Source organism: Cyphomyrmex costatus, unplaced genomic scaffold (assembly GCF_001594065.2).
Source record: "Cyphomyrmex costatus isolate MS0001 unplaced genomic scaffold, Ccosl1.0 scaffold376, whole genome shotgun sequence".
Taxonomy (NCBI): domain Eukaryota; kingdom Metazoa; phylum Arthropoda; class Insecta; order Hymenoptera; family Formicidae; genus Cyphomyrmex; species Cyphomyrmex costatus.
The window spans coordinates 166071-193818 of NW_017277950.1; the positions used below are offsets into that span (position 1 = coordinate 166071).

General features: G+C 34.3%; 1 protein-coding gene across 1 annotated transcript; it reads left to right on the top strand.

Annotated features, from left to right (window-relative positions):
* Nucleotides 1-655: 655 nt before the first annotated feature.
* On the top strand, nucleotides 656-27027 carry LOC108776735 (B-cell receptor CD22). The gene is made up of 11 exons (XM_018543437.1): nucleotides 656-839; nucleotides 2289-2424; nucleotides 4551-4759; nucleotides 14278-14547; nucleotides 14819-14927; nucleotides 15354-15540; nucleotides 17934-18072; nucleotides 20205-20392; nucleotides 20691-20824; nucleotides 21997-22222; nucleotides 26512-27027. Exons 1-11 carry the CDS (start codon nucleotides 665-667, stop codon nucleotides 26611-26613), a joined length of 1875 nt encoding a protein of 624 aa, XP_018398939.1. The 5' UTR covers nucleotides 656-664; the 3' UTR covers nucleotides 26614-27027.
* Nucleotides 27028-27748: the final 721 nt, after the last annotated feature.

The window sequence follows — 27748 nt, forward strand, 5'->3', positions numbered from 1 at the left end:
TGATCAAGTTTTAGTTTGTGAGAAAACATCACTATCAAAATTGCTAAAATTAGTGTTTTTAGTACTTTTGCGTTAGTTAATATCTTTCGATATGGAAACGACTTTTAAAATAAGACAAATGGTATTAGACAATGCATTAAAAATTAAATTAATTTTCAAAGGTCCCAATGACTCTTGGTCCGAGGTCGCAGCTCCCTCTGCTCTTCTGTAGCTACTGTCGATGCATATGAAATATAGTATTTCAACTCTCATAAATGGAATTATTTGATTATTTCTTTTAAATCAAATTCTGTTAACATTTTGTGTTAAAACTGTCAGGAAAAATAAATACTTTATATAACTTTAATAATAAATAATAATTTTATATAAAAGTAACAAGAAAAAATAAATGCTTTATATAAAAAATCCTTTATACTTAATATAAAAAATTGTATTGAAATAAAATATTATTAAAATTTATTTCTCAATTATTTTATCATGTTACTGAAGAAATAATTAGACCTGTTAATTAATTTTTGAATGAAATATTAATATAACAGGCGATATAATATTACGATTTTATTTAATCAGTAATAAATAAAATAAAATATAACCAATATATGTAAGAAAATTACAATAGGAATAATTTATGGAATTCTTCTCTTTATATATTTAGCCAATAGGTATGCATTTGAAAAAGTACGAGTGGGTGGGCTCGCCTGACATCGGTGACTGTTCGTTATGGGTCAGATCAGCCACGTTAGAATTTGATGACGGACTTTGGCAATGCCAAGTCACTGCCAGTGATTTCACTACGCAGGACGCGTTAGCATCCGAACCAGCGAGGCTGGTCGTCAGAGGTTAGTACTATGATACACAAATAGAACACAAATTTATTGCCAATTATTTTTTCTTTAGATCCAAACATTTTTTAACCAGCGAGCAAAAAAAAAGGAGTAAAAACTTTGATTATAATTCTGTAATATAAGCTTTAATATTTTTTATTATTATGATTTTCAATACTATTCTCAATATTTAAGATAACAATTGAAGATACAAATATATATATATATATTTATATATATATATATATATATACTAGATATGATATAGCAAAAATAGATGTATTATTTTGTATAATAGTGATCATAATATTGCATCTATTATGAGATGGTAGTTACGAGGTAATTCGCAACACAAAATCAAGAAACCGAAACCTATTCGAACCACCTTGTTTTCTCACGTTAATGGCGAAATAATTAATTTCAGGCTCGTTAATGAAACGATTGACATGATTGTTAGGTACATGTCGCGCGTAATAACTCGCATAACTTAATAAATACTCACATAATTTTGTACTTTAAACTCTGTCATTTTATCGTTACTTTCAGAATTACATTTTACATCATCGAATATATTTCGTGCTTTTTATCACCAAAATTATAGCAGATTAATATCTCTCGTCCGGGAATTATACATTGCACCGCGTACACTGATTAGTTGTATAAAACCATCCATATACGACTCCCTCGATGTTACATTTTCACCTGGTAAATCCCATGATACAATTAGCAATAAAGCAACAGGATTTATTTCTGCGACATGAAAATAAAGTTTGACAGCGTGAAAATCTTTGTTTTTTTTTTAATCTTACGGTTTGCAATAACTGATTGCAATTTATACTTGCATTAATACATATTTATAAAATCTAAATGTATTGATATGTACAACAAGGATTTGTTTTGTGACATGGCAGATGATTCTGATAGGATGATTTTGACTTGATGTTGTAGATTATGAATCCTTAATATAAAAATGCACTTCAGGTTTTCTAACCAAAAAAAAAATCAAGTTAAAAATAAAAGAGGTGCATTTTTAGTCATTTTTAAGTTATTAATAAAAAGGGGATGCCAGAAATTCGAGAATTAGCTTGAATGAAAGCTTGACCCTTAAGCCACAACCGTAAAATGAGGATCAGCAAATAAATAACACGACAATGTTTTTTGTAGCACAGTTCTTTTTAGTAGCGCGTAACCCATTTACAGCGTATGTATAATATGGTCTGCTGTACTGTTTCTTTATGCAGCTTGGCACTTTTTAGAAAAAAATCCTGTTATGAATATAATTATCTAATTGATTAGTTAATTTAATAATATAAGATATTTATATAATTATATTATAAATAATATAAGATATTAATTTTATCTAAGATTGAAAAGATATTTTTGAGAGGTCGAAGGTGTATATACCCCGACTGCGCGAGTGATGGCATACGGCGAGATTAATCCGTGCTAATTTTCTCATTCCAGTCAGCCCTCAGCGACCGCAGATAGAGTACGCCGACCGTCTAATTCTCCCCGGCAGCAACGTGACAGCCCGAGCAGGTGAGATCGCTACGCTCACTTGCAGAGCGCGGTATGGGAATCCTTCGCCTCTAATTAAATGGTTCGTAATTGTTGCACGTAGATTCCGTACTACTTAACTTGCGCGCTACCGACCCCCTTACTTGGCACGCGCGATCTCTCGCTTTGCGTGTCTCGCTCGCTCTTCGTCTCGCTCCTCGTCTTCGTCGCTGCATTTCCTTCCGCTCGTTTGCCCAGTTACGAGTGTAATTATCCGACAATTTATGGAGCTTTAGATTAAATGGAATGTATAGGTAATAAGGAGAAGGAGATAAACACATGGTACAAGATATCGCTGAATCGCATTTACATTTAATTTTTAAGCGGGAATATTCGAGCGGGATGTAACGTTTCAATTTTGCTAGATCTAATAATCATGTTGTAGCTCTAATTGAAATTGCGATATTTTAACATTATATCCCTTAATACATTGGTTATTGCGATTCAAATTATCACATATATATATATATATATCTCATTAATTGAATGGGAAAAGACACATTCTGGATATATACATATAATCGGGAAGTCCAAATTCGAACCCTGTCTGGGATAACATTTGAAGTTATTTGTAGTTTTAAAATGCTTATTATTCTTAAAAATTAACGATTAAATTTAATTTATGATATTCAACTTAAATTTATAATTACGTTTCAAGTCCAATAAACAAGAAGTACAGTTTACACATAACTAAAAGATATATTTTTTAAATTTACATAGAAATATTATTAGACACTAAGATTCGGCCTCGATCATATTTGACTTCTTATTTATTATTCGCGATCCAATTAAATTGTTTATTAAAATTGTAATTTTTTAATTTATTTCGCTACTAAAACATTTATTTTATTGATGAATATTCTTTTTCTCTCTTCTAACAGTAAAAATCTGTTCTTCGTCGTGACTTTTTTCATTGGAGGCTTTTCGGACTTCGTGATTGAACGGGTTGTCCTAGGTAATCAAAATATACGTTACTATCGATTCCAAGGCGTCTTCTACCATCGGCACGCCTCTTCTTCGGCCGTCGTCGGAGCTTGTTCCCGCTGCTCGAAGATTCCACGTAATGCATCGAGGACGCTGTCGATAGTAGAACACGCGCACCATGAATAATCATGATCTATTCTGCATCGTGCCCGGGCGAAATTAAGGAGCTACACGATGCATTTCGTGCGACGGGAAAACATTGAAAAGGGAGTCTCGCGCAAGGGATGAGCAAACGGTAAAATTCTTGATCTAGTTTTTCTTGAATCTCGGCATTACGCGATAGTCGGGTTTCTCCAAAAATGTGGAAAAAGCTCGCACGGAAGCGGGATTTAATAGTTTTAAGGCGAAACAAAAACAAGAGCCGTGGTGGAAAAGAGAGAGAGAGAGAGAGAGAAAAAGACAGAGAGAAGCACGCAATCTCTCTCGGCTTTAAACCTTGCAATTTTCGGTTAGCAGGACAGTGTCCGCAGAGCCTCGGGTCGCGTTTCAAATTGTAGACGAGGTCCCTTGACAAGGTACCGTTCTCCTCTGCCAGCCCTCAGTTGCTCTCGCTTACCCACTTACTCACTGGGAATTATCTTAATTGACACACGCGACGCAGCGCGGAATATGTGTATGCATAAACGTTTTAATTATGGTTGAACCGAGAGACCGGGACAAACTGGTGTGCAATCGACTGCGAGTATTGAGTCTCTATAAAAAGACAATTGTCAACAAACGAGATAGTTATCGTGATAATTATTGCATAAATTGCGGACAACATCCAGGGTAAATTTAATGTATGACATTGTGAATATCATAATTTGCTCCTTTCTATTTACGAGATATGAATTCATATTTTCATATTACACCTCCATATTATTCTTCCGTACTATAATAACTGAGCACTGAGAGGCTTAATTCATGAGAGTGCCGCCGTTAGTTGAAGTCCGCGGAACTGCAAGACTCCCGAAGAGCAGAGTTCTGAATAATCCGCGACAATGAGCTTTGATGGGGGTAGGTTGAGAAACAAGACAGGGGAACGAGAGAGGGTCAGGTGGAGAACGGCGGCGAAACGACGGGGAACGTGTGCGAGATAGAGCGAGCCCGAAGAGGAGGATGAGGAGAGGAGAGTGTGGAAGGGGAGCGAGTAAGAGTTGTTGCAGAACAGCCATTGGAAATGCAAATTTTCGGGACGATATGCAGGTACGTGGGCGAGACTGAGATGAGGACGTTGCGGCCCCAGGTAAACTCGACCGAGATAGATAATCCGCGCACTTGGGCAACCTACAGTGTTTGCGAGATTCTGGCCGAGCGATCACGTTACGGGCAGCCGATCAGATGCGTCGCTATTCATCCGGCGTATGCCAATCCCACCATGTCGTCCAGCATCGAAGTGAGATTCGACGTGCGTTGTAAGTAGACACAATTTTCTCATAAGATTGCGAAGGAGGAACTTGTCACTGATTCTTCGAAATATGCAAATGCATCGACTATTAAGAGAGGAGAACAGTAAAATAAAAGTTAATGATAAGAAAAAGAAATAATAATAATGATCTAGAATGATGCGAAAATAACAGGGGATAAAAGTTTATATTTATTATAGAAAAAATTTCAAGTTTGTACTTCTAGATCTTATCGCCAATTGTTTTTGGTACCTAAATGAAAGTTGACACGTCTTTCTTTTAAATTTATATTTATCATTAAATATATATCTTGCTAATGCAAATAATATCGTATGCGTCAAAAGATACGGCATACGCGCTTATGTTGTAAATGTAAATATCCAGTGACGTATGATGCAATAAGTAAACTCTTTAATAAACTCGGTTCAATGAACTCGTCTTTCTCCCCGAGAAAATAGAACTCCTGTAGGATAGTTTAATCCTACGCCGTTCGCAAAGTTTGTGCCTGAATACAGACGAGTTTGTAATTGATTATGAACGATGACAAGAATCGTTGTCTCAGCGGATTATAACAGCTTATTAAGTCTTCTTAATGGGCATCACTAATTTGAAAATACGTCTAGAAACGCGAGAGAAATGCGTATGGATAGAAAATTCTTATCTGTCATGAAACAATGAGAGTATATTCTTATCTGTCATGAAACAATGAGAGTATAATAAGGCATTGTACATACTGTAATTAATAATTATTTGGATTTTGATATCTGGGGAGGGGGATATCTGACAATTTGGAGAGATAATAATGTAATATAGTCATAATGAATTCTATAAAATGTTCGCTTTGTATTAAACTTTACAGTTATGTACTCAACTCATGACATCAATGTTGAATTAACGAGCTTACGTTTCCATTATTCTCATTATCCTATTTAAAAGGACATAAATATTGATTGAATGCGAAGCAATACGCATTGAATTTCTAGAATACGTCGCTGTATAAATATTTTTTTTAATGTGGACAGAACGTTGCATGATTATTCTTGCCTGTATTCGCGAAAAAAAAAAAACTGGCTTCTTTGAAGAAAACCTCGAAGTAAAATGCGCAAAGAAGAAGGTAGGCCGAGATTAAGGTTGCGCCTCTTTTTTTTACATAGTCCTGCCGGTCATCAAGTATGTTGTATGCATAATGGAAACGACGGAAGAAGGGAGAAAATATACGACGCTGAAACTTCCTTTCCTTCTCAGTCGCCACCTGCACGCGTAGAAATATATTTTTAGCCGTGTATATATAATGAAAAAAAACTTTCAAACAAATCTTCAGCATTTAACTCGCATAATTGATGCAATGCGTATCTCATTACATCGAGTTCTATGTATAAAACTATTTTATGGAAATAATCCGATGTTTAAGAATGCTGCTGTATTATGAAAGTGATCGACAGGAAATCATTGCGATTTCGTCTCATTTAATCTGACTTTTAAAAATAATCGATATGGCACGTACATAATATATAACAAATATATATTCTTATATTTATTTTAAATTAGCGCATTTGAGTTAATCAATTATCATATTATTCTTATTCTTGCGCTTTTCATCTAAATTTACAATTGTTAATAATCAGTTATGATTATTACTATATTTACACAAGTATTCTCTTTAGAGAAATAATGTAGTTATTAGTAGTAAACTAAATTAAAGAGAATAAAACAGGTTGAAGATATTTAATTAGAGTTATCATAATTTTAAAATCATTAAAATAATTTCTCAATCTATTATTTTTGATATTCTATTTCTTATTTAGGTACATCTCGTATTTAATTTTAGCATAATATCTAACAGTTAATAGAATACATTTAGTGTAGTATAATGCACAATATACGGAATCAATACATTTCGAAACAAGAGAAATCCATTATGCTGTTAGAAATTAAAGAAAGACGCGCGCTCAGCCATATCTTTTATACGATAAAGATCAATTGAAAGAGTACCGATATTTTTATCGTATTTTTAAACAATGATATTGATGCAAAAAATGCATTTAATAAAAAGATTAGGAAAGTACGAGCAACGTACGTTTCTCGTACAAATTGTAGGGAAACAGTCCGCCAGCAAAATGCTCGGTCATGAAAAACGGTTCAGCAAAAAAGTCACTGTACCGCAACATGTCCGTGTAACACAGTGACCTCAAACTGTTTCGCATCTCTGACCATCCCCAACAATACACTGATTTAACCGGCTGCACATTCTCACGCACACATGCAGATGTATATACACGGCAGGAAACCACATATTTCCCTCTCCCTCTCTCTCTCTCTCTCTCTCTCTCTCTCTCTCTCTCTCTGTGTCTCCCTCGCTCCGCTCTTTTTTTTCTTTCTCTCTTCCTCTCTCATCAATCTCCCTCAAATCAGTACGTTGTGATGTCATGCGTTTCAACCTTATCGACAATTCGATGCCCGGCTAAACATTCAGGCAGATTTTAACGCTTTTTGCGAAACTGTGCTGCGGCGGACAGCAGCCAAATGAGTATTGATTTTAACTTCGGTCAGCACGCTGTATGTATAGCTGCAATCAAATCACGGTTGATTTAAATAAGATTATTGCTAATAACGCAGCCTTTGAATCATCATGCCGATCTTGTGCATCAATATTGCGATAACTTTATGAGGTAATTATCGCTCGCATGCGATTCGTTCGTTAGTCTGATAATATACGTAATTAATTGAGAAAGATTTTTAACAAACCGTTAAAAATCTTTTCGCTAACATTGTAATCATTATGTCACATTTAATATGTAATAAGAAGTATTTGAAATTGTAAATGTGTAATAGATGTAAAAATCTAATATCGTATCAAAAATTTGCGGTTCGTGAATTTAATAACTTTGCGGTTTACTAGCAAATCCCATATTTTACGAATTTTGAAATCAAATCAGCTATTAAATTGAATGTTATGTAATATTAATTAGTAAACATTTTCGATAGGATCGTATCAGGTAATTAATACGTTGACCAGATTGCATTTGGTTCTCGTATCCGTTTCATCTTGTCCCACGAATTAATTTGGTGATTGAAAAAATATGGCAGACATGTATGCTTTACCTCGCTACGGGCGAGTTAAAAGGTTCTCGCTCTTTTGCGTAAAGTAATAAATTATTGTAGCTGATAAATACGTGATACGCATATCAACAAATATTTAGATTTACCGTTAATGCTCAAGCATGCAAATAATACTGCTATTATGATAAAGAGAATTGTTTAAATTAATGTTACAACAATTTATATACGTTAACTTTTGAAAAGTAATCTTATTTGTTTCCATAATAAATGAAAAAGGCTACACGCAAAATATATATATATAATGTCGCTTGAATGAAAATATTTATAATGATTTCCCTGAATGTCGACGCACTAAATAACTTTATTTGCAGTTACTGCGATCTTAAATACATCAGTTGCTTGCGGCTGTTGTGAACGTATTCGACGCGCTTCATCGAGGTGTGCAATTTCGATCATGCACACAGCGTCAAAAATTGATTCGCCAGTTACCATTCCTAATATTACCTCCAAGAACATCATTTCCCCTTCTCCCGTTTGCCTCGATCCAATTTCGAGCTCCACGGCCGCGTAATTTATAATTCCCACCGCAAATTCGATCTCGAGTCCCATCGCGGCTCTCTTGGGGACATCTTGTGTATCTATCCGCCCATGTATTTGCTTATCTGGAGTGTACGCGTTTGTGTGTACGTACGCACGCCAATTGTATTGATTACGTGCATTAGACGGGCGGGACTTTTCAGCGCAAATTGAAAAGTTCGCCCCAGAGCATCGATATATTCTGTGCCAATGCTACTTCGATCGCGAACTGAGGGATTTATCCTCGCTAACGAGAGAAACGTATTTTGTCGGTGCAGTTTTTAGCGTAACCGACGCGAATGGATCAGTAACTCGTCTATATTTCGATTAACGTGTTTTGAGCCAGCTTGAAATAGTTCCTATATGATGCTAATAATGGAAGCTGTGAAACCGAAAAAAGCTCCTTTTTCGTAATTATTTCATTAATTCTTGTTGCACAAATAGTAATTCTACGCTGCAAAAATTGTCTGCTTAACGAACTCTCTGTATACGTACATGATAAGAGACATATCGTGTCCATTAAAAAAATTTTCTAATTTGATATACTCGCGAAATTTTGTAATGTTTAAAACTGTACAGCGAAATAAATTCAAGCTACGCTGGATTATCGAATTTTATCCATGACAAAGGTTGTCCACCGTGTATTTCCTAACTTTAGCGATTTTGTCTCATCCATTCGCTTTCATTTCGTAAAAGCAGAGCCGTTTGAAGTTTATCCAAGGAACGACTAGCCGAAATATGGCCGAGCGGGCACTCGTTGACCCATTCGAATCGCGGCTTTACTTTTTGAAAGCTATCATACGGAGGATAGCTGTATCATGATCACTCTTTACTGTAATCGCGATATCGTTCATGATTTGTGTTATTCTTACGCGTACATCTATTTTTTTTACTATTTTTTTAAATTTCATATGTAAATATTTTAGACATACTACGAAAATAAACAAGAAAACATATTATCGATACTATTTTTTTTGTTTTCATAATATTGATCATTAATCAAATTGATTTGATTACATCAGTTACATTCTATTGATATTATTTTTTTTAATATTTATCATTATATTCATATTAAGCTACATCAATTACATTTAATTCACATTTATGAAAAATATGACAAAAATACAAAGAGTGAAATAAACAATAATAAAAATATCGAAATAGAAGAGAATTGAAAAAATTTAAAGTTATATACATATATATACATATATAATTATTTAATTTTTAATCGACGTTTTCCATTTTTGTTGTAATTTATTTATTTTCTGAATTACGCGCGCGCAATGGAATTATTAATTCTCTCTTCATTGCAAATACTTTTAATGCTTATCTTTTTTTATATTGTAGATACATTTTTATTTCAATAACTAATATTTTCTCTCCTTCCAACAGAAATGGTCAGGAAGACCTACTTGACATAGCGTAGAATTTGTTAGAAAAATGTTCCTCGCAAAATCCTCTCACGCAACGATCTTGTGATGCATAAATCCAGTATGATGTGGTGTGTCCCAACGCGCATCTGGCTTGCGAGCGAGCATTACTCGCTCGCGCGTAACTCTCAGTCGTTCCTTGAGTAAACTTCAAACAACGACGCGGGCGTGGGTATGGAAATAACATCAGACCCTCTGACTGAATAAAAGATTTTTCGAATGATCGATATTTCGGCACGGCGCGCTAAAATGCGCAGAGTACACACATCGGGTAATCGAGTTTAGAGAAAAACTCTTTAGAAATTCCTCGATAAAATTATCCTGCCGATATCTGCAATGGTACTACTAGTTCCAGATGCCGCGCATAATTTTTTCAGAGTACTCAAATTTGAATACTTCATTTCCATAAACATTCGACAAACGTTTGATTTCTATAATACGCTGCATTTAATTCTATTAGTTTAATAGACAGGCCTTCAATCTGCTGTTATTATAACCAGCAAAAATAACGGCTTAGTAAAAATTGCATCGCTAAAAAGCAAAAAAGATTGATAAAATCTAAAAATTTCCTATTTGATGAAAGATGTAGGTGAATTCAGTACATTCTATTTTTCATTTTGAATTAAAAAAAAAAGGTATGTTCAAATTAAAGGAGATAATTTTTTTGTTTCAGTTTTTACAGTACTTATTAAAAAAGTAGTTTCTCAATACATTCGCTCTTAAATACTCTGTTCTTTCTTGCGGAACATGTAGAAAAGAAACTTTTACGTGCGCTAAGTTGGATAAAAAAAAGACGTATTGAACGCGATCGGCACGAAATAGAAGATAATAGGGAGAGAGAGGAAGAGAGAGCAGCTAAAATTCTGGATGGGTCAGCGACTGCTCTCTCGCGCGTATTTCGGGATCGCTGTTACGTGAAATGAACAGCTGCGCTGGCTATCCGCGCCTGAACGAAAATGGTGACTCGATTCAGGCACCAGCGCATTTGCCGGCTGACTTTTTCATCCTTTATGTTTCCTTCTCCCGATTCTTCCCCTTCACACCTAGAACAATTCGCTAGATTTCACAAGCGATCGAAAAAGTGAATTGCGGAACGGTAAAAATTATGAGTTTCATTAACAAAAATGCATTTTGTGCCAATATTGCTTGTTCGGATGATCTATGTGTCTTAAATCGAAGCTAAAGTGTCGATTTTGACAATCACGGTTCTTAATGAATTTGAAATACGATTTTATAGAGAAAACTTTTTTTTAGTGTAAAAAGACTCGATTCATTGCAACTTTTCAACAATATACGTTAAAACGTCTTAATAATTAAGAGAGTAATTTGAGGTATTACTTTTATCTTATTTTTAATGATAGATTTTCTTATTTTTAATTGTAAATTTAATTATAAAAATTAATGATAGAAAATTTTGAGGGTGAGATGCATGTAATTTTAACTTGTCATAATTTTTGCAATATTTGATATAAATATTTTTTTATATTAAGTGCTTTTTAATCTAATGTAAATTTTTAAAACAAAATCTTATGTTTAATTCACATTGATTTACATTATTCTCTATAACCTTCTTCCGTTTCGCATCTCGCGTACTTTGTTTTCATGAAAATGCAACGAGCATTATAGTTACGCAAACTCGCGTTTACTAAAGTTACTAAATTAAATTAAATTAAATAAGCTTTATTAAATTCAAATTAAATTTACATGATCGCGTGAAAAGAAGAGAGTAAAACATATGAATTTATAAGAAATTTATTATACGTACATTTTCAATATACATATTTTTCTTCATATACAAGGGGGTTTTTTTCAACATACATTTATTCAAGAGTTCCCCTTTGTTTCATTCTGTGCAGGTATTTTATTCTACATTCTATTCAATTTCAATTATGAATGCTTGCCGTAATTAACTCGTCTATCGATAATCTTCCATATCAAAACTTTAATTAATTAATTAATTAATTGCATTTTGGCTGAACAAATATAATCTTATATTGAAAGGGAAATCCATAGAGGGAAATGCGTTAATTGCACGCTGTCCTAGTAATAGAAATAGCATGCACGCATATAAATGTTAGGAAATTACAATCTCTACAAATTATAATTATGTATATTTTACTAGTATAGAAACAACGTAATTTTAATTTTAAAAAAGTTAAAATTATTACATTTTTTGTAGAAACGCAATATTGTATGATTTTATTAAAATATATGATAAATATAAAGTATGTATATGTATGTGTATATGTATATAAATGTTAAACGTTTAATAAATAATGTAGCATATGTGCAACGAAATGAACGACAAACATAAAACCAAGTTAATCCACGTCGCTTTAAGGATTGACATGTTTTTATGATCTGTAATAATAATGACATGTATGTATATATAAACATATATGTATATGCGTTTATTGTATATGTGTCATGTTAACTCTCAAAGTGATGTGGATTAACTCGGTTTTATGTTTGTGGCTCATCTCATTGCATACGCTATAATGTTATTCATTAAACGTAACAGCGTTTAACATTTTTAATGGCCGCAACGACGACCTATTACATGAATATGGAAACCAGAAGTGAGCCAGCTCGCTGATGAAAATTGGCTCTGGTTTATACCGGCCGTAAATTAAATAAATATCGAGTAAATAAACATGAATTACATCATCACTCAGTGAATAGGATGCCGTAACTGTGCCAGTTTTCCATCAAAATCAACCGAAATTACAGGCCGTGCATCATCAAGTATGTCGAAATTACAATCTGCGAATTAAAACGGAAAAAATTATTCGCTGCTCATTATACGGCGTAATATAAAAAATTTGTACGCGATACAAAACACATGAGTGCAATGTGAAAAAATGTGAAATTATAAATATTTCGAGAATAATAATAACGTTCGCACATTCATTGTATATATTTTTTAAACGTAAAGTGAGAAACTCTTTAGTCGATTACTTCAATCTGTTAAGGAATCAAACGAGCACAATAATAAATGGCGATTTGTATAACGCAGCGTGTGCATGCTATTTTGATTATATATACAAATTAATACTAAAACCAGTTGCACGGCGGCAATACGTTCTTGCTCACAGTATATTTCGCGAAATTCATCGCTCACGGTGATTAATTAATTATTCGAAGAAGGTAATTACCGCGTGACCCGAGCACACGCTTTTTCCACCATGTCCTCCAGGTACCATCAGTTATACGTGAAACCAAAGTCAACGCAGTGTTTCCACTTTATATAATACTTGATCCATCGGGAAAACAATGACACGATTGACCGCGTTTACGTAATTTAATTTCTTCTTAAAGCAGAATATCTATTTTGCATGTCGACGTGTCTTTGTCTGATATTGCGAATTGTTTTTTCAAACAAACAATTACATTGAAAAAAAGAAGTAATAAAAGTAGAAAACATTTAGTTTTCATACAGATTTTTATTTCAAATTTTTTTATCCTCCGGCCAATCAATGAATAGATCGCTTTAAAGAGAAATAATAATATATGAAAGTAGGGAAACTTATATATTTAATTTTTTTTTATTTCCTGCCAATCGACGAATAAATCACAAGAACTACTGACAAGTAAAATTAACAAAACTTGACAAGTAAAGTTAGAATCTCATTTTGAAGCAATAAATACATCTGATTGTAAATGTGACTCCTGCTTTCGATTAAGAGCTCTTTAATGAGTGGTTTAATCTGAAAACTTTATGCCACGGATGACGTTTGTTTTCTGTATTTGATGTTTATCTTTCACAGTCTCCCGCACATTGCGACCGGTGATTCCAGTGTGATTAAAGCTGATAGTGATGACGGGACCCGCTTTCCCGACCGCATTTACGTTAAATTCCTCTTGTTTACCAAGTGACATGAATATGAAAGGGCTCTTCCGCGAATAATTATACGTAATTTCCGTCCCGTTAAAATCGATACGGTGTGTCTTACTCTCGCTTTTTATATGAATTCATCGAAGATGGATAATAAGCGTATTCCTAAAAAAAGAGTCACGTACATAACATTATTGTACACCACTAGTTAATGTTATTAAATATTCAAGATATTTAACGTTAAGTTAATTATATACAGATATTACATATAGTCTCGTCACTCTAATTAATCCTTTAAAATTTTCAAATGCGAATATGTTACATTTTGAAATTTTAAATAATCCGAATTAATAAAAAAGAAACAGAAAAGTAGAAGAAAATCATTTTTTTTTTATTAAAGCAGACATTTGTTTAAAAAAATAACAATTTTATCTTAATCAGTGCATTGTACGATTTTTATAATTAAATAGATGAAGATTGTTTCCTGAATTCTCTGCGTGATGTAGCATTCGAACAATGACTTGATTGACATAAACAGTAATGTGTATTATAATAAATTGATGTATATACTTAGTGCAGCACAAGGGATTAGAGCTCTCGTGATTAAGCATTTCGCATGAATTTAGACGCGCCGGAGACGAGATTAGTTGGTGTCCCAGCCGGCCAGCTCGAGGAGGGCCGCGATCAGTTGGAAATCCGATGTCTCGCTGACGCTAATCCACCAGCCTCGATCCTCTGGAGGAAAACCAAGAGTCCTGGGGTGACGGAAGTGGCTAGTATCGGAGAAACCCTCATGTTCTCCCCAATTTACAGAAATCACGCCGCCATTTACCTCTGTGAAGCGTCAAACATCGAAGGCGAGAGCCTTCCAGTCTCAGTACGAGTATCCGTAAACTGTACGTGTATTATTGTCACTTTGCGATTCTAATCTGCAATCACTCCAGTACATTCCAAAATTTTTGCGGCCTTTAGCCGCAATTTTTGTGATGAAAATTTTCATTAAATATTATACAGGAATTTTTTATCCTCTGTATTTTGAATCGCTGTATGTGAATATTCACGTAATAATTATTTTAAAAAATATATGGAGTACGAATTAATAGAAACTGCTATATGAAATAACTTGTATTTATAGTTCAGTTTCCGCATAAATTGATTTTTTTATAGACCCACCGACTATCAGCGCAGTCGGACCGGATCGATTAACAACTGCATTGTTATATTCTGGTGCATCCTTCGAATGTCACGCTGATGCGATGCCGCCGGCCGAGTATAGGTGATCCATGTCAATTATTTTATTTTTACTTTTTTTAGAATTTTTTTTTGCATTTACTCGCATTAAAATGCGATTTTTCTAACTTGAAATTTTTTATACTATAACAAGCTTAAAATGGTCTGTCTGATTGTAAAATCACATCAAATTACGAATAAATTTTATTACGTATCAAAATCAATAAGCATTTTCTTTTTAATTATTATATTTCTAATTTTTAATTTCCTATTTAATTTTAATTCGCTTATCTTAAATTATACTTCAATTTACAAAAGTCTAACATCTGATGTATGTATTTTAGAGCAAAGATTATCGACTAATAATTTCCTTCTTTTATTTTTATATTTTGTCGTTAACTTATATTTCCGCTGTGGCATTTGGAAGTGCCTTTAATTTGCAAATTTCCCATGTGCGGTGATGCGTGTGCAGATGGGCACAGGTATTCACGGACGGCCGCATGCCGTTGGAATGCGGAACAGGACAGCGATTGATCCTGACGAACGTGACGTATGAGCAACAGGGTCAATACATATGTCTCGCCTCCAACAAGATCAATGGCAACGTCAGAGAAGTTAAAAGCGACCCTGTGTCCCTGCAAGTGGTCGGCGCTCCACGGGTAAGACGACGCATAGTCACGGCGGAACGTTGAAAAAGTTTCGCTGCAAATCAGAATTACCAGGGGGATCCGACGTTGACGAATAGCGTTTCCGGCGGACGCGTCGCGAAAAAATATCGCTTCATTACTTTACGGGATCCAGGGATCATTGAATATCTTCCGTGAGCGCGGTAACGGAATATCCACGTGAATACTTCGCCTGAAGTCCGTCGTTCAGCTTCGACTACCCGGATGTAATATCGGTGGAAAAAAATGAGTAAAGAATGTAGTTTGTAACGAAGAAGAAATGTTGCTCCAGTGCATCAACCTCGTTCTGCTTCATTATTTCGTGGAAAACACGATATACTGAGGATGAGCTGAGATCGTATATGCGCCAACATGGATAAATTTGCGCAAAAAAGGGAAGTTGTAGAATGATTTAATGTTTAATGAAACGAACACAACTTGACAAGCAAATTAAAACTTACAACCCTACACGTTATTATTAAGTAAATTATTTTCCATCGTAGAGAGTTAAAAGTTAACTCTTGTGCGATGCAGATCTTATAACACATATTATAATTTATTGGCTAGACATTAGTTAAACACTGGCATGAAGTATATATTTGGATAATATTTTTCCCAAATCATATAACTCTAATAAATTTTGTTATTAGGGTATGACATTGCGATTTACTGAGTATATCCGTGCATTCAATTTCAAATGCATTTTTTAATAACAATCCTTTATTCACTTTTTCAATCACCAACAATGCGCATACATTGCATCATCAAGTTTTATTGTACCGAATAGTGTAAAAATCAATATCTTCATTATTTGTAACGAACCGCGTTGTTTCCTTCAAAAGAATGCCTCAATATCATATAGATACAGACATGTTTTTGTTTTGTTTACGGATACGTAAAAATAACCATAGTTGCAATTAATTGAAAAGGTCACTTCAATGCTTTTGTTTATAACAATTTACAATTTAGAATAAATGTGCATGCATGTTAGAACGAATTTTCAAACAAATTTCCATTGCATTCGATTTATAAAAGAAATTGTCTGACGTTACTTAATATCTTTACATAATATTATGTACTCGGGATTTTTTACACATGTTATATACACATTTGGTTATATGTAAATATATTTAGAAACTCATATTGCAAGTAAAATTTGTAAACACACTATAACTATGACTGCATCAGAGATTAAATTATATTCCAATTATCGATATTACAGACGTTCGTATTTTGATTTTGATCAATGACCGAATCCAATAGGTAATTATCTGACTATTAACAAAAAAAAACTCAATTTTAACATATCGCAGCACTTTTTTTTATTGAATTTGTCTGGTGGCAAAATGCACGCAACTTAATGCAGGTTACTGGCAGCACAAAGGTTTGATTTCCGTTTCGTTTAATATGAAATCATTTCATCTGTTAAAATTCGACAGCGCTATTAATAACTCGTTCAAATTGATTTCAACGTTGCGAACGCATACAGCTATTTTATATTACACGTTCGTCTCGGGAGTCGAATATCACGCGAAAGGAGCAATTGAAAAAATTTTATTATACGATTTATTTCATAGGCATGATGCCTGGAAATCAGTTGAAATGTCGATACCATATAATCAAATCAATATTTTAATTATGACTCCGATATATACGAAAACGTGACAAGCGTTGTCGATACAAATATCGTAAAAATGATGAATTATATTTACACATATACATTTCGACGATATGTGAGATGTGGTTTTGAAATTGCGATGCTGCAGAAATGAGTACGAATAATTTCAATGTATCATAATGTGAAAAATGTATCCGTATGGTAATGTTTTTACGCGATGCACACAGGATGACAATGAATTAAGTTATAATATACGTATCACAAATTGCGTAAGTTTTTCTTTCACAACCGAAAATGATTCACAGTTTTTATTCATGAAATACACATCATTCATTTTCGTATTCGATGCTTAGTCACTCATACATACATATCTAAATTAAACCTTTTTTTTATTGAGAATCATCTATCACATTTCTTGATAATATCTCTTTCATAGATTCCGGTACGTTAACGAAATAAAAAGAATTGCCGCGGGATCCATCTATAATGTTTCGATTTTTGTTGCATGCATTTCCGCACTTTTGATGAATCGTCGTTATATATCTATCTGCATATCGATTGTTTATATGTATATAAAGTATATTTTTATATATTTAATTACATAATAACTCGTATCATGTTTGATTAGTTTTGATACAAAGTTACTTTCTACCGTGAAATGATACGAATAGAAAATGGCTCGCGTTCGCCGTTTGATGACCGCGAAAGAGGAGAAGGGGAGTCTCAGCAATGAACTTTCTATTCAAAGGACGTTAAACATGTGTCGCAGGTGGTGAAGCCGACCATCACAGAGAAGTTTGTCGTCGTGACGACGGAGGGTAGCCCGGCCAGATTAGAGATCAGACTGTGCTCCGACCCGAAGCCGCGACTCGTGGCCTGGGAATGGGGCAGCACCAGACTGCACGCCGGTTAGAGACTGCTTGCCTCAAACTATCACAAGAAGTATTCGATTTCGTCTTTACTTTGGCCTTTTGCCTCCTGCGTGCACGTACGTGTTCTGTTATAAGTTTCACATCAAGGGGCAAATAACAGAGGTAACCGATAAGAGCAGATACAACCAAAATTTTTTTTTTTAAGATATTTTTCGTACGAAAAGAAAAATGAATGTAATCTGGTTGATTGAGTACTTTCCTCTTATTTCGACATCGTCAGTATCTGACATAACGATTTTCTGAAGTATCTAAAAATTTAGATAGATCTAGATAGCTAGATATTTACCATTAGAATAATTATGTGGAATATTAGCGTGGGAATCTCACGTATGATAAGCAATGCTACAAAAAGTTTTGACGTTTTGGTAACCAGTTCGAGCATTTTACATAATTAATGTTATAGTCCAGTAAATTATTTTTAATTCTGTATCTATATAGCTAAATTTTTAGATACTTTAACAAAATCTTTTTTTTCCATGTATAAAAGGATTTTGAAAGTATATAAGTTAAAATTATCGCTTAGAAAAAAATACATAGAGGATTATATCAAATATACATTAATATTATAGAAAGATCGGTTTTGCTGGAGTATCTAAAAATTTTGTTAAATATATTTGAAAATAATTTTGTTGAACTATAAAAATATTGTATTATGTAAAACGCTCAAACTTGTTGTTAGAAAGTCAAAACTTTTTGCAACATTACTCATCGTGCTTAAGATTCCTATATAATTATTTTAATGGTGCAATAAAAATTATTTTTAGATTTGTATTTAACTGATTTTTATATACTTCAGCAAAATCATTGTTTTCATGTAGGTATACGAAAAAATTATTCAATCTTTATCGAAATAAAATAAAGACGGTTATTAAAGATCATTATAAAGCGATAGGAGCGTTTTGCAATATCGTAGTAAACGACAAAGAGTCGTTCGGAAGGGAAAGAGCTAACAGAAGTAGTGGTTCAACTCGTGAAAACTTTCTATTAGAGTTTAAGGGAACATTGATCTCTCGGTCGCTTTGTATTACTCTTCGCAATACAATGGCGCTCTAGATCGCTCACCACGCGAGTTACCCGCAAATGATAGCTGTATCTATGCTCTTTATCCTTGTAAACGTGTGAGTAAACACGAGAAACATGGACAACGTATGTACGAAAGAGATACCACTTTCGAAGCACATTGTTCACGTACTAAAATTGTTACGGCAGGGACGTCGGGTTGACTCGACCTTACTTTATTCCACTTTAACTTTCGCCTCGACCACCAACTTTTTCCAGCAAGTCTTCCTTCGTTACGCGTCTACCTCTTCGTTATGCGTTTCCTGTGAAACGAAACGTCCGTCACCTCGCTCAACGAACCATTAATGTGCAAACTTTACTTTGGTTTTTGTTTCGAATACTACAAACGAATAGCACAAACGGCCGTAGTTATTAACGGCCGCTTCCTTCGTTTTCGCATCCTTCTTTTTTATTCGGCGAAACTGGAGCCCCGTTAAACTTTCCTTCACCTTCGTTGAATCAGCGGAAAGAGTACTCAAGCTTTACTGCTCGGGGTTGCTCTTTCGTACACAATTTTTTCAATGCTTCCTGACATAATTGGCACTCCACGCCGGGTACCTTATTGACGATCCCACCGTTATTCGCAATTACCCCCTTGGTTAATTGATCACTCGCTCGTAATCCGAGCCACGAGATCGCTTCGGTCTTGAGACATCCGTTTAATTTCCGCGAGGTTCCAAATCCATGCTCTCTCACACCGTGAATTTTTTGCACTTATTATTCAAGATATCAGATTGACTAATTGGTTTCTTCTAACACGCTTACACTTCGAAAAGTTCTGTAAAATATAATATTTTGAAATATTTATTTTTCATACATGTTTATAGAATTATTTTTATATTTATTAATATTAATTTATATTATTTTTTAGCTTTTTAATAATAGCTTCGTCAATCTGATTGTTACAATTTGCACTCATTTTCTATTATTTCATAGAATGTGTATTGTGTTGATTATTTTGCGAAATTTTCTTTCAGTTATTCCTAGAAATGGAAATAAAGAATAAATACATATTATTGAGATATGCATGGAGCTGTTCTTATTGACAGGTGAGGTTCTGGAACCGCGCTATCGCGCGCTTGATCTGGAGCCATTGGCTTCGGAGGATTGTTACATAGCGATCTTAGAGTTGACAAGTACAGTGAAAGAGGATCAAAGGCTGTATCATGTTATCGTGGAGAACGATCGTGGCAGTGACAGACGAGCGCTTATGCTGAAAGTCGATGAGCCTGGCCAGGTAAACATTGCAGACGTAACGCTTTACGTACCTATTCTTTCCAAGACTTCTAACGTCATCTAAAACGTAAGCTCTTTTCATAGACAAATCAGGAAAAATATTCACACGTCAAGAAAATTCTTTATCGTTTCTAGTTGAAGTGAACAATCTATTAAAGAAGTTGTCGAATTTTATATTTTTATATATGACGTATATACATGCAAATAAATGCGAAAAAACTATCAGAATCTACATCAATACTTGTGGGAGATGTTTTGATGATGCACGATGCACATAGAATATCTTTCTTTGTCCTCAGATCCCGCTTGTTATCGGCGCGGTGGCCGGATTCACGGTGCTCTCGGTACTGATAATGGGATTCGTTTGTTTCCTACGTTCGGATAGATGCTGCGTAGCCAGAAACACAGTACCGGCACTGCAGCAAGTGCATTGGTAAGCACACGATATTACATTGCGCAGTGATTTATAGGCGAGTAGACGGCGCCGTGGATCACGCGCGATGCTCCAATATTGTGTATGTACATTTGACCAGAACCATGTTAGAGTATCTACGATTTGCATACGCAGGAATATGGGATTTCTATTTCAGAAAGAAAGATAAATTTTTAAAATTTTATACGTCTCGTATAACATTCTGATTAAATAAATAATACTTGTTTTTTATATATAAAAAAAATAAAAAGCAAAAAGATAATTAATTAGATATTATTTATTTGTCAAAACGTATAAATCTATTAAATAACACCCAACTTAAGACAAAGGAAGAATATTTATAAGATCACTTTGTTTTCGAAGCAAAGCTTTTTTTCTAAAGCACCCCCGTTGTGAAAGCGATGCTCCAATATTGTGTACATTTAACCAGAAATACAACGTACAGAATCTACAAATTTGCATATGCAGGAATACGGAATTTTTATTTCACACAGAAAGAAAAATAAATGTTTTTAAATCTTTATCTTTTATATCACGAATAAATAAATAATTACAAACTTACAAAAAATAAAAAAACAAAAGATAATAATTGATAGATGTTAACATAGTTATAACAAATTCGATTGGATGCACTCAGTGCGCACTGGTGCATATTAAAGCCATCGTACACAAATTAACATAAATATGTATTTATTATAAACATGAAAACCGGTTAAACCATGAAATACTCTCTCTATGCACTTTATCGTTAGATAAAGTATGTATTTTATAATTCAAAATATTTGCATTTTAGTTTTACATTCAGATTAAATCGGTGTATAACGGATTTAATATGCACTAGTGCGTCCAATCGAATTCGCTATTGTTCATAAAAATATAATGAACAAAATTAATACCCATCAAAAGAAGGAAGAATATTTCTAAGCTTGTCTTATTCTCGAAGCAAAGCCTTTCTTGTAAAGAATACTTTGTACTGTGACAAAATGAATAAATTACCTAACCGTCTTAGCTATTATATATAGATTTTTATGATTTAATTTCTTTTTACGAACTGAGTAAGCTAAGGAACCCTTTAAAGGGATTATCTGAAAGGCATTGCTTTGCGTATCGCATACAGTACACAAAGCATCTAATGAAACGAAACCGGGATGATATCCACCATTTCCATACAGTACAAAGGCTTCCAACACTATGATAGAGGATCCACGCTTGGCAGTGGATACGATGGATCGTACGAGTCAGCAATTCGTCCCGGAGAAACGAGCCAATCACGTTCTGAAGCCCGTCCCGTCGCAGCAATACCAGCAGGAGTGTTATCAGCACGACCCGCAACACCAACAGCAACATTATCAGAGGCATCATCATCATGGGCAGTCTCACGGACAATATACGTTGCAGGTCAGTTAAGTTGGAAATAAAATAGAAAGAAAGAATAAATTATATTCTCGCACAGCTGCATAGTTAAAACCTGGCGCGTTATACTTTTTCCTCTTCTCAGTTTTTCTTTTTCCTTCCTCTCACTTTTCATTTATTATTTGCCACGTACCGTTGCTTTTAAATTGCATAAAGTTTACATTTTTAACGTATAATTAACATACATATAACACAACACATAATTCCTTTGAATACGTTCGAAGTTAATGATTAGATGTTGCGGTCATAGATCATTTTGCACGATAAGCTTCTCATTACTATGTTATATTTTTTTAATAATATGTAAATATATTATATTATAATACAACATAAATTATATTGTGTTATATTATTGTATATTATAACGTTTTGTTTTGCAAAACGCTATTTTGTTGTATGATTACATTAAAAAGTGCAGTTTTAATGAAAGCAAGAATCTTGAATTTTGAATATTATGCGTATAAATTTTATATTCAACGTAAACTAAAATTTTTACTGAAAGATAAATTCTGTTTTTATCGAAACATGATATTTATATCACAGCTTTATTGATTTTGTAGATTCATTACTAAATAGTTGAATAATAAAAAAATGCTGACTTTTAAATGTTTCTTTGACATTAATATTTATATTATCCTCTTTATGCATAATTCCACTGTTTTTGTTAACGTAAAACATATCAACACTTATCACAGAGAATTTATATTCTCCTTCGATTTTACTGCATTATCGATCAGCGCATTATAGAATATTAGTTATTCTACTTTAAACACGATTCTTTTTCCATCGCTTGCTTACTTTATTGCACTCGTTTGAAAGTAGTTACCTGACCGGAGCACGTGCGTTTAAATTTAATCAATGCATTCGCGAAAGCAAAACTGCAAGTGCATGCAATTTGACCTGATTGCGAAATGAACCGTCTAGATTAGCGTAGCGATTTAACTCGTATTAATGAGTCGATATTAATGCTTATCCTTAATCTATCGAACTGTATTTCGGTGATTATCGCATTTATTGATTATTTTATTTTTTTAACCATTCGCTTTCGGGGGCTCGTCAAGTAAGAAACATATAAAAAAGAAAAATATTAGAGATTATGACTTTTTTTTAATGTTGACGCGCCCCGCACGCCCATATATATTAATTGAATCAATGAGCGAGTAATCTTGGCGCAGGAAAAATTCCTTCTACAAGACGAGGAAAGGGACACACTAAATCGGATTAAAAAAGGCAAGGAACGAGGAGCGCAAACTTTCCACCTTTTCTCCCGGAAAGATCTCGAGGGTTTTATATATAAATAAAATATTGTATTTGTGTTTCCGATACATACACGCACACACTACACACACACACACACACACACACACACACACACACACACGACCAACGTGGAGATGTATAAATATAGACACACGTTACATTTTAATGTACCCAACACACACTCTACTGGGTCGTCTAAAAATTTGTTGATTCCTGACACCAATGAAAGTAATTAACGCATACGTCATCCTCGCTCGCGTTCTTTTTTACGCGTCAAAGTTTATTATGATGTTACGATCGTTATATAATATAACTGTGCGATTATGCGGGAGACAACACCATCCATTAGCGACTCGCGCAAGAAGTTTTTAGACGATCCAACGTTAAATTACAATACTTATGCAGCGACACGACTTGCGCTGCTCGCGCAAGTATCGAACGTATCATGTTCTCCGATCGCGATAGTCGCTTGAGTGATTTATGCGCTCGGTAGGGTGCATTACGCATGCATTTGGTTGCATCTAGTTCCCGGGTGTCCCTCCACCAATTACCGCTGTGTCCTTGTTTGTAATTTAATTTAGATAGATGTGTACATAAGTAGAGCGTGTCGACGATAATGTCGCCTCCACTGCCGGTTGTACGCGCACGATTCCGTCTGAGTCGCGTCTCATTCTTGTAAAAAGTAACCGTATTAAGGTGGATTGAGTGGAACTCATTACGGTTGAAATTGAAACGCTTAATCGTAAACTGAATTCCTATCAATTCTCTTGCCGAGTCTCGGCTCGCTTCTCGCGGGGATAGTTCACCTCGTTCTGTTCTGATTTCACTTGTATCCAGAAAGGAGTGTATTCCCTGCAGCCGCGCGTCCTACGGGATTCAAGAACGTAAGACTGAAACTCGACCAAGATCGCCGAATTTATGCTCGCAGCTCTTAATGATGAACGACCGATCGCGCACCGAGATCATCCAATCGTTTCGAAAACTTTTACGATACGAGAATAACTGTAATTAATCATTGTGCGCGAAACTCGTTATTGCCGCATACATTATCCCACACTGTAACTAAAAAATTGTAGGCGCGATTAGCAAATATCAATACTCCAGACGTAATTCTTTCTTTTTTTCCTTCTTTCGTCCGATCGTTGACGTCATATGCTTGAAACGCTGATAAGCATTGTAAACAAACCGTCGAAGACCATATTTGAAGAGTGTTTGTATCATAGATACTAATTAGTAATTGAAACTGTGCTCATTACGATTTAATAACGATATGTTGCTATCTATTGAACACTAAGTGCATATGTACATACGCATATACATACGTATACCTGTTTAGATCACGATCTAACATACGAATCGACGTCCAATTAATGAAAGTTTTGACGTTAACAGCGATGTGTAATCGCCCACGTACGTTTGCGGTAATTACGACGATGCGCTTCTACGTCGCTGTTGCAAAGGGTAGTTTGAACAAAGCCGACAGTGATTCGATTCACAGTTGTATAGTAGCCATATACGAATAATTTATCGGTTCAACAGAGGCTCTCAGAAAAATGGGAACCAAGCGCTGTACAGATCGTTTCAGGACGTGTCGACCAACGAGTGAGCATGTCGGAATTGCATTTTGTATGTACCCTGCACCTCACGAGATTATGTACAGAGAAACTTTCCCATCGATTACTTTCATCTAACTCAAGTACGACGTACCGTATTGTTTACCGTTACCTCGATCGTCCTACTAAGATTAGCTAATATTATATCTCCTGTTATCATCGTCATTAATTAAGTCTGAAGGCGAACATCATCGACTTTGTAATTGGATTAACGATATGGGACTTCATTGTATGGCGTACGAGATAGTTTCGAGGGGTTGTGCCGAGTTCCCTTTCGTGTATAAAGTTGTCATCATTAAAAAGTGATCATACATATTGGTACCATTTATCATGATACCCAGCATATCCTGATCCTGACTGCAAAGATTACAACCAAAATTTTTTTCAATTTTTCAATCTTATTTTCACCTCCAACTTATTATTTAATAAAAAATATAAATTACTATGCGATATGGATTATATTATTGCGTTGTATACGAAATTATTCGTCTATCGTTCATTTATCTCTCATCGCAAAAATTATTCGTCATCACATATCTCTTATATAATAATTCATGAGATAAATTATCAATTATACTTATGTACAATCTACATTTCATTTTATATTATTATGCATATGCATACACACGTATCTTACATACATCCTTAGTCTCGATCTTGCCTGCCATGTTGAATCTGCTACCTAACTGTAGCCTGGATTATTTGGCACCTATGCTGTCATGGGTGTAGAACAACCCTGCAACTTTACGTCCTCGCGTGCCACGTTTCGGACGCGCCTAGAATTGCACAGATTGCACCTATGCTAGTTTCTATCCCCCGACTGCCAAGTAATAACCCGTAGAACATTATGATAGCAATTCGTGGCTCCGTTCGTGCACTATACGCGTATGCATTCGTATTAAGTCCGCATTAGCCTTCTGCAGCTCCGTACGTCGAACTATATTCGAAATAATTCATATATAAATATTTCGTTATTTTTTAAGAGGATTTATGTAAAACTAATTCGCATTAATCTACGTGTTACGTGAACGCTATGCGTTTTTTTTCATTCTATTTTGCTAAACGATTAAGAGAGTTTATTTCCATGCTATTCCAAAATTCATATTTTTTAGAAATAAAAATTATATGTGCGCATTATTTATAATTATTATATACGATTATATAATTTATGCGATATTATTATACACAAAACTTTCCACAGATATAATCTTCACTTTTTGAAGAGAGACATGAATTTAGAACGATTAAAAAATAAGTTCCTGGTTTCTCCATGAAAGACAATTACCTGAGATCAATAATAAATATTCAAGATTCGAGTTGTTCGATGAGCAGCAGCAGGCTAATTCGGATGGAAATTTGCGAGCTACCGAGGGTTAAGATCCTAAGATGGAAATTGTGCAGGGGGAGCAGCTGTTTCTCAAACCCGATCGTTTAGCGACATTGAAGCCCCATTACAAGAGCGAGAAGCCGCCGCAATACACGACGTTCAAGCCGAACAACTGAAGATTTTGCTATGTTTATTTTATATTGATATACACGAGAAAATTACACGAAGTAGAGAATAAGAGCAAACGAGGGGAATGACGCGGAATGGCACGAAATCAAACACAAAACTGTAGATCTATCAGCCTCATTTATTACGAATATTGGATATATCTAGCTAGGAGAACTGCGTATACATATATGCAACATGTAATAATTGCGAACTATTCAATGCGAATCCGTCGTGGCGTTCGAAACTGAAAGACGTAATCGCGACGAAACTCTAGCTAAAATGTACTACCGACAATTTCGGAAAGACGATCTCCAGAACCAATCAAAACGAGAACACACTATGCATATTTATAACGCTTACAATAACATTGTTAATAAAACGATGGTTTTCATCAGCCACTATTTTTATTGACACCTTTAGAGCAAGCAGTATGAATAATAAGTTAATCGTTAATGATACTCTTATACGAAGAGATAAAATTCGATTGTCAGTAAAATATATTGAAGATTATTGTCATAAATAAATTTATAATACCTAAAACCTTTCAAATCCAATCCTAGAAAGTTAAGGTCCTTTTTACGTGATTATTATACAAATACATATACTTATGGTTATCATGTTATCAACTCTTGACAATTTGTTATAACGAGAAGTATATTCCAACGTAAGTATACTCTGCGTTTTACTCTTCAAATTCTGCATTTTACAATCGCTTTTTTTTATTTGGTTTATATTTTAGAATTACATGACAAAACTATTGTTGCATACTATAAAATGCTACATTTTATAATAAAGACTAAAATTTACGTCACATTATGAAGTAATTATGATTCTTTTACAAAATTACATTTTAGCTTTTGCGAAACTATTCAGCGCATAAAAAATTTGATATTCATGGGCGTAGGATTTTGTTTGGGGGGGAGGGCAAATTAGAGTTGAAACTTTTCAATTCAACTGGAGTAAGAGAATAGTCAAATGTGGTATGGATTATAAGACTTTTATTTTATATTATTATTTTTAATTAATTAATAGCAGACTGCTATTTACTTTATTTTTTTTATTGTGATTACTTTTTAATAACTCAAACGTTATAGTAATTACAATTGTTATAGATAAAATGTTACATGTTGTAACATTTTATCT

What these genes read in the sequence shown, in the direction of transcription:
- LOC108776735 (XM_018543437.1), top strand. Translation starts at nt 665, where the DNA reads ATGCATTTGAAAAAGTACGAGTGGGTGGGCTCGCCTGACATCGGTGAC. An exon ending in AGTACGAGTATCCGTAAACT is followed by an intron (nt 14,548 to 14,818) that starts GTACGTGTATTA and finishes ATTTTTTTATAG; the next exon opens with ACCCACCGACTATCAGCGCA. An exon ending in AAGTGGTCGGCGCTCCACGG is followed by an intron (nt 15,541 to 17,933) that starts GTAAGACGACGC and finishes CATGTGTCGCAG; the next exon opens with GTGGTGAAGCCGACCATCAC.